We start from the raw sequence: 8923 nt of genomic DNA on the forward strand, positions 1-8923 counted from the left end.
TGGCTCCTCTCGATGTGGAGGAGCAGCGGCTTTACTTTGAGTTCCTCCCGGATGGCAGAGCTTCTCACCCTATCTCTAAGGGAGAGCCCCACCACCCGGCGGAGGAAACTTATTTCGGCCGCTTGTACCCGTGATCTTATCCTTTCGGTCATGACCCAAAGCTCATGACCATAGGTGAGGATGGGAACGTAGATCGACCGGTAAATTGAGAACTTTGCCTTCCGGCTCAGCTCCTTCTTCACCACAACGGATCGATACATTACTGAAGACGCCGCACCGATCCGCTTGTCGATCTCACGATCCACTCTTCCCCCACTCGTGAACAAGACTCCTAGGTACTTGAACTCCTCCACTTGGGGCAGGGTTTCCTCTCCAACCCGGAGATGGCACTCCGCCCTTTTCCGGGCGAGAACCATGGACTCGGACTTGGAGGTGCTGATTCTCATTCCGGTCGCTTCACACTCGGCTGCGAACCGATCCAGTGAGAGCTGAAGATCCCGGTCAGATGAAGCCATCAGGACCACATCATCTGCAAAAAGCAGAGACCTAATTCCGTGGCCACCAAACCGGAACCCCTCAACGCCTTGGCTGCGCCTAGAAATTCTGTCCATAAAAGTTATGAACAGAATCGGTGACAAAGGACAGCCTTGGCGGAGTCCAACCATCACTGGAAACGTGTCCGACTTACTGCCAGCAATGCGGACCAAGCTCTGACACTGATCATACAGGGAGCGGACTGCCACAATAAGACAGTCTGGTACCCCATACTCTCTGAGCACTCCCCACAGGACTTCCCGAGGGACACGGTCGAATGCCTTCTCCAAGTCCACAAAGCACATGTAGACTGGTTGGGCAAACTCCCACGCACCCTCAAAAACCCTGCCGAGAGTATAGAGCTGGTCCACAGTTCCACGACCAGGACGTAAATCACACTGTTCCTCCTGAATCCGAGGTTCGACTATCCGGCGAAGCCTCCTCTCCAGTACACCTGAATAAACCTTACCGGGAAGGCTGAGGAGTGTGATCCCACGATAGTTGGAACACACCCTCCGGTCCCCCTTCTTAAAGAGAGGGACCACCACCCCGGTCTGCCAATCCAGAGGTACCGCCCCTGATGTCCACACGATGCTGCAGAGTCTTGTCAACCAAGACAGCTCCACAGCATCCAGAGCCTTAAGGAACTACGGGCGGATCTCATCCACCCCCGGGGCCTTGCCGCCGAGGAGCTTTTTAACTACCTCAGCGACCTCAGCCCCAGAAATAGGAGAGTCCACTACAGATTCCCCAGGCACCGCTTCCTCAAAGGAAGACGTGTTGGTGGGATTGAGGAGGTCTTCGAAGTATTCCCTCCACCGATCCACAACATCCGCAGTCGAAGTCAGCAGAACACCATCCGCACCATACACGGTGTTGATAGTGCACTGCTTCCCCTTCCTGAGGCGGCATATGGTGGTCCAGAATCGCTTCGAAGCCGTCCGGAAGTCGTTTTCCATGGCTTCCCCGAACTCTTCCCATGTCCGAGTTTTTGCCTCCGTGACCGCTAAAGCTACACACCGCTTGGCCCGTCGGTACCCGTCCACTGCCTCCGGAGTCCTATGAGCCAAGGGATGGTATGGCGCAGTGGAAGAGTGGCCGTGCGCAAACCCGAGCGTCCCTGGTTCAATTCCCACCTAGTACCAACCTCGTTACGTCCGTTGTGTCCTGAGCAAGACACTTCACCCTTGCTCCTGATGGGTGCTGGTTGGCGCCTTGCATGGCAGCTCCCTCCATCAGTGTGTGAATGTGTGTGTGAATGGGTAAATGTGGAAGTAGTGTCAAAGCGCTTTGAGTACCTTGAAGGTAGAAAAGCGCTATATAAGTACAACCCATTTATCATTTAAAAGAACCCGATAGGACTCCTTCTTCAGCTTGACGGCATCCCTCACTGCTGGTGTCCACCAACGGGTTCTGGGATTACCGCCACGACAGGCACCAACAACCTTGCGGCCACAGCTCCAATCAGCCGCCTCGACAATAGAGGTTCGGAACATGGTCCACTCGGACTCAATGTCCCGCACCTCCCTCGTGACATGTTCAAAGTTCTCCCGGAGGTGTGAATTGAAACTCTCTCTGACAGGAGACTCTGCCAGACGTTCCCAGCAAACCCTCACAATGCGTTTGGGCCTGCCAGGTCTGTCCGGCATCCTCCCCCACCATCGCAGCCAACTCACCACCAGGTGGTGATCGGTAGAAAGCTCCGCCCCTCTCTTCACCCGAGTGTCCAAAACATAAGGCCGCAAATCCGATGATACAACTACAAAGTCGATCATGGAACTGCGGCCTAGGGTGTCCTGGTGCCAAGTGCACATATGGACACGCTTATGTTTGAACATGGTGTTCGTTATGGACAATCCGTGACGAGCACAAAAGTCCAATAACAAAACACCACTCCGGGCGACCATTCTTCCCAATCACGCCTCTCCAGGTTTCAGTGTCGTTGCCAACATGAGCGTTGAAGTCCCCCAGTAGGACAAGGGAATCACCCGGGGGAGCACTTTCCAGTACTCCCTCGAGCATTCCCAAAAAGGGTGGGTATTCTGAACTGCTGTTTGGTGCGTAAGCACAAACAACAGTCAGGACCCGTCCCCCCACCCGAAGGCGAAGGGAAGCTACCCTCTCGTCCACTGGGTTGAACTCAAACGTGCAGGCTTTGAGCCGGGGGGCAACGAGAATTGCCACCCCAGCCCGTCGCCTCTCACTGCCGGCAACGCCAGAGTGGAAGAGGGTCCAGTCCCTCTCGAGAGAACTGGTTCCAGAGCCCTTGCTGTGCGTCGAGGTGAGTCCGACTATATCCAGCCGGAACTTCTCTACCTCGCGGACTAGCTCAGGCTCCTTCCCCCCCAGTGAGGTGACGTTCCACGTCCCAAGTGCTAGCTTCTGTAGCCGAGGATCGGACCGCCAAGTGCCCTGCCTTCGGCTGCCGCCCAGCTCACAATGCACCCGACCTCTATGGCCCCTCCTATGAGTGGTGAGTCCATTGGAGGGATGACCCACGTTGCCTCTTCGGGCTGTGCCCGGCCGGGCCCCATGGGGACAGGCCCGGCCACCAGGCGCTCGCCATCGTGCCCCAACCCCGGGCCTGGCTCCAGAGCGGGGCCCCGGTGACCCGCGTCCGGGCGAGAGAAATCTGAGTTCGTTTTGTTGTAATTCCATAGAAGTCTTTGAGCTGCTCTTTGTCTGATCACTCACCTAGGACCTGTTTGTCTTGGGAGACCCTACCAGGGGGCATGAAAGCCCCCAGACAACATAGCTCCTAGGATCATGGGGACACGCAAACTCCTCTACCACGGTAAGGTAGCAGCTCAGAGAGGAGATATATATATATATATATATTCTTTTAAAATTGTTGTTGTGGAAAATCCAAAATAAATAATGATTTGTCTTTGTTAGAAATATAGCTTGGTCCAATTTGTTATATATTCTAACAAAGTGCAGATTGGATTTTAACGTATTTAAAACATGTCATCAATATTAAAAAAATAATCGTAATCAGGAAAAATTACTAATGATGTTCCATAAATTATTTTTTTAAATTTTCAAAAATATTCGAATCAGTTAGTTTTTCTCTTCATTTTTTTCGGTTGAAATTTGAATTTTAAAGAGTCGAAATTGAAGATAAACTATGTTTCAAAATTTAATTTGCATTTTTTTTGTGTTTTCTCCTCTTTTAAACCATTCAATTAAGTGTTTTTTTCATCATTTATTCTCTACAAAAAACCTTCCGTAAAAGGAAAATAAATGTACGACAGAATGACGGACAGAAATATATATACATATATATATATATATATATTTAGGTGTGGGAAAAAATCACTTCATCTCTACAGAACTGTTTCATGAGGGGTTCCCTCAATCATCAGGAGATTTTTTCCCACACCTACATATTGCGCTCTACCACGGTATCGAGCACTATTCTCTGGATAATCCAATCAAGATATATATATATATATATATGTATATATATATATATATATATATATATATATATATATATATATATATATATATATATATATATATATACATATATATAAATATATATATATATATATTCAGTGAATTCTAGCTATATTGTTGCGACCCGCTGCTCGGATCTACACATATTATTTATTTTTCCATTTTGTATATCTCTCCATCTACTCCTTATTTCCTGTTTGCTTTGTCACCATGGTCACTCATCAGTCCACCTGCTAGTCTCACCCCCCACACCTGCTACTAATTATCACCCTCCTATTTAAGCCAGTCTTCTCTGTTCATTCGGTCTGGGTTCATAGTTTGCTCTCACGCAACTGTACGGCTGTTTTTTGATCGTTTGCTTTCAAGCAATTATTTCTATTCTCGCTAGCTCTCACGCTACGCACATTGTTATTAGCTCTCATGCTAAATGTTTCATTTATTCCTTTTCTGTGTGCCCACGTGCCAGTTTAATTTCCTATTTTTGTATTTCCTAGTTCTCATACTAGCGTTTTTGGTTTGCCTTTGAATTAGCTCCAGTGTTTCTGTTCAGAGCTCCTTTTTGTCATTTAGAATCAATTTTATTATATCTTACCTCTTGCCGTGTTCATGTCAACGCATCCACGATGGGACATTCCCGGCAGCGCTGTGCAGACCAGTCCTCACATATATATATTTATTTTATTATATATATAAATAAAATAAATAGTTGAATTTCCGACGGCACCTATCAAATACACAGTAATAAAAACACAGTTGTTCTACTAACTGTACTGTGCTTGCTGGTTATTAAACAAAAACAACAACACTTACCTTTCACTATTTGAGTAACCTTTGTTCTGCCATTTGCGTACTGGCGACCGATCTCCGAATCCGGGAACATATCCTTCACGGATTTGTTGTAGACATCCGCAAATGAGAACGGGATGTTGCTTCCAGCTATCAGCATAGCCATCTTTGTCTCAGCATAAGTTACACCATCGAGTCTCCATTTTGCGAGGTGTCCCATAATACTGGGTTGTGAACGATGCTGCGCTGCGGACGCTTTGTGCTTCGCTGACCGTTCATGACTGAGTATATCCGTTCGGCCACCGTGTTCAATGGAGAAGTGTGTTCTACAAAATTTACAGGCAACATACCCCTTCCCCTTCAAACTCTCCAGGATAAACTGAAATTCTTGTTTCCTTTCGTTTTGGAACTTGCTTCCAACTTGTTTCCATTCGTTTTGGAACTTGCGAGCGTATTTCTTCATTTTTCTCGTCGACGGTGTAATATATTGGGTTGGAGTCAATAACCAGGTGACGTGATGAAGTTAGGTCTCTTTACTGTGGGCTTCAGAACAAACTCCCTAATGCATGTTCCTTGACTGCACTTAAATGTAGAATATATTTATATTATTCATATATTATATATTTTATATATCATACATTATATATATTATATTATTTATTATTATCATTGTTTATTGTGAGCGAACTGTGGTGCTGAATTTCCCCCAGGGATCAATAAAGTACATTCTATTCTATTCAATGTACAGTAAATGGCAGTATTGTCCTGTTTGAGAGGGTCACAACATTGCTGAGTCAGATCCGCATGGAGCTGGAGGGGGCATGGCCTCCAGCTCCGCCTGAATTTTGTGAGATTTTCGGGAGAAAATTTGTCCCGGGAGGTTTTCGGGAGAGGCGCTGAATTTCGGGAGTCTCCCAGAAAATCCGGGAGGGTTGGCAAGTATGTGTATTTAAGACTCTTTGTGTTTCTCAGGGCGAGTACGGCGGTGGCCAGCAGAAGAAGACATCAGGAACTCTTCATCTCCTCAACGTAAGCTTAGAGGACGATGGGAGGTACGTCTGTGTGACGTATAGTCCTTCATTAAACATCAGCAAGAACAGCCATCCCGCCAAGCTTACCGTGCTGGGTAAATTCGCCAATCCTTTATCACATCCAAGTCCACCTAGAGAACAAGGACCACCAACATCTGTTTCCTAGGAGTCCCTCACCGACTCAGAATCACACGGGGCCCTGACAACACCACTGTCGCTGTGGGAACCGAGGTCTCCATGCACTGTGCTGTGCAAGGCTTCCCTGTTCCCATGGTGCACTGGTTCAAAGACGACTGCCTCCTGACAAAGTGCTCGGCCTCATTCAACCTCCACAACAATGGACAGCTGCTTACATTCAGGTTTTCAACACACACACACGATACATCTACTACACTTTCGGATATTTTCAGAGGTGTTAGCCATCATATGCAGTATTTTATTTCCTTTTCAGTAATGTAAGCAAGGAAGATGAAGGCTTCTATCGCTGTGAAGCATCAAACCTGAAGGAGTCAATTCAGTCGCAAGCAGCGTTCCTTCTTCTAGCCGGTTTGTATGCCCACGTCCTATACCAGGGGTCACCAACGCGGTGCCCGCGGGCACCAGGTAGCCCGTAAGGACCAGATGAGTAGCCCGCTGGCCTGTTCTAAAAATAGCTCAAATAGCAGCCCTTTACAGTGAGCTGCCTCTTTTTTTTAAATTGTATTTATTTACTAGCACGCTGGTCTCGCTTTGCTCGATATTTTTAATTCTAAGAGAGACAAAACTCAATAGAATTTGAAAATCTAAGAAAATATTTTAAAGACTTGGTCTTCACTTGTTTAAATAAATTCATTCTTTTTTTTTTTACTTTGCTTCTTATAACTTTCAGAAAGACAATTTTAGAGAAAAAAATACAACCTTAAAAATGATTTTTGGATTTTTAAACATGTATACCTTTTTACCTTTTAAGTTCATTCCTCTTCTTTCCTGACAATTTAAATCAATGTTCAAGTATTTTTTTTTTGTAAAGAATAATAAATACATTTTCTTTTAATTCTTCATTTTAGCTTCTACCGCCCGATTGTAGCTGAGATAGGCGCCAGCGCCCCCCGGGACCCCAAAAGGGAATAAGCGGTAGGAAAAGGATGGATGGATGGATTTTAGCTTCTGTTTTTTCGACGAAGAATATTTGTGAAATATTTCTTCAAACTTATTATGATTAAAATTCAAAACAATTATTCTGGCAAATCTAGAAAATCTGTAGAATCAAAGTTAAATCCTATATCAAATTCTTTTGAATTTCTTTTAAAATTGTTGTTGTGGACAATCCAAAATAAATAATGATTTGTCTTTGTTAGAAATATAGCTTGGTCCAATTTGTTATATATTCTAACAAAGTGCAGATAGGATTTTAACGTATTTAAAACATGTCATCAATATTAAAAAATTAATCGTAATCAGGAAAAATTACTAATGATGTTCCATAAATTATTTTTTAAAATTTTCAAAAATATTCGAATCAGTTAGTTTTTCTCTTCATTTTTTTCGGTTGAAATTTGAATTTTAAAGAGTCGAAATTGAAGATAAACTATGTTTCAAAATTTAATTTTCATTTTTTTTGTGTTTTCTCCTCTTTTAAACCATTCAATTAAGTGTTTTTTTCATCATTTATTCTCTACAAAAACCTTCCGTAAAAGGAAAATAAATGTACGACAGAATGACGGACAGAAATACCCATTTTGTCATATAGATATATAGATTTATTTATTAAAGGTAAATTGACCAAATTGGCTATTTCTGGCAATTTATTTAAGTGTGTATCAAACTGGTAGCTCTTCGCATTAATCAGTACCCAAGAAGTAGCTCTTGGTTTCAAAAAGGTTGGTGACCCCTGTCCTTTACAAATACAGTGAATCATATATAAGAGCTGTAGTAAATTTAGATTATAAAACGAGTTGACTAAACCAAACAACTATACCCGTTTTTAAGTCATTGGTGTCGTGTTAGCAGAGATGGACTGGAACTTCATCCAGCAGCCCACAAACGTGACGGCAGAGAAGGGAGACAACGTCACCCTCTCCTGTAGGCCGCCATATAGCCGACCTGCAGCGAGCGTGTCCTGGTTCAAAAACAACCATCTCCTCCGTCCTACAGATCACGTCAATGTGCTCACTGGTGGAGACCTCCTCATCCTCAGGTCAACATGAAACAACTTTATACTCAGTAGATAAAATATTCTGAAGAGTTTTTTTTGTTTACGTGTTCATCAAAATTGTCTTCCAGGCTTAGAAAAGGACGTACGCTAATCTAATCAAACCCAATTATTAGCTTTGTTTGATTCTATATAGTCTTCACTGTTAATGAAGACACTAATATTATGTGGATAACAGATTCAATCAATCAATCAATCAATCAATGTTTATTTATATAGCCCTAAATCACAAGTGTCTCAAAGGGCTGCACAAGCCACAACAACATCCGCGGTTCAGCAAAGAAAAACTCACAACCCAGTGGGACGTCGATGATGATGATGATGAGAAACCTTGGAGAGGACCAAAATTGTGGGTAACCCCCCCGTCGAGTGGGTTTGACATAATATTTTTGAAAGTACAGTCCATAGGGGATCTAACATAATAGTGAGAGTCCCGTCCAAAGTGGATCTAACATAATAGTGAGAGTCCAGTCCAAAGTGGATCCAACATAATAGTGAGAGTCCAGTCCATAGTGGATCTAAAATAATAGTGAGAGTCCAGTCCATAGTGAATCTAACATAATGGTGAGAGTCCAGTACATAGTGGATCTAACATAATAGCGAGAGTCCAGTCTATAGTGGATCTAACATAATAGTGAGAGTCCAGTCCATAGTTAATCTAACATAATGGTGAGAGTCCAGTACATAGTGGATCTAACATAATAGCGAGAGTCCAGTCTATAGTGGATCTAACATAATAGTGAGAGTCCAGTCCATAGTAGATCTAACATAATAGTGAGAGTCCAGTCCTTAGTGGATCCAACATAATAGTGAGAGTCCAGTCCACAGTGCTTTTAACATAATAGTGAGAGTCCAGTTCACGGTGGATTTAACATAATATGGGTTGTACTTGTATAGCGCTTTTCTACCTTCAAGGTAC

The 8923-nt window shown here is 44.0% G+C and overlaps 1 protein-coding gene across 1 annotated transcript in view; it reads left to right on the forward strand.

Moving 5' to 3' along the window:
• Window positions 1-8923, forward strand: part of LOC133554236 (uncharacterized) — a 65824-nt gene that overhangs the window by 11417 nt on the left and 45484 nt on the right. The window contains exons 4-7 of the mRNA XM_061902729.1: window positions 5755-5908; window positions 5980-6172; window positions 6265-6359; window positions 7803-7989. Of these exons, the coding sequence (XP_061758713.1) occupies window positions 5755-5908; window positions 5980-6172; window positions 6265-6359; window positions 7803-7989 (629 nt within the window). The remainder of the gene's footprint in view (window positions 1-5754; window positions 5909-5979; window positions 6173-6264; window positions 6360-7802; window positions 7990-8923) is intronic.

The sequence above is a fragment of the Nerophis ophidion genome, linkage group LG01, assembly GCF_033978795.1.
Source record: "Nerophis ophidion isolate RoL-2023_Sa linkage group LG01, RoL_Noph_v1.0, whole genome shotgun sequence".
Classification (NCBI taxonomy): Eukaryota; Metazoa; Chordata; class Actinopteri; order Syngnathiformes; family Syngnathidae; genus Nerophis; species Nerophis ophidion.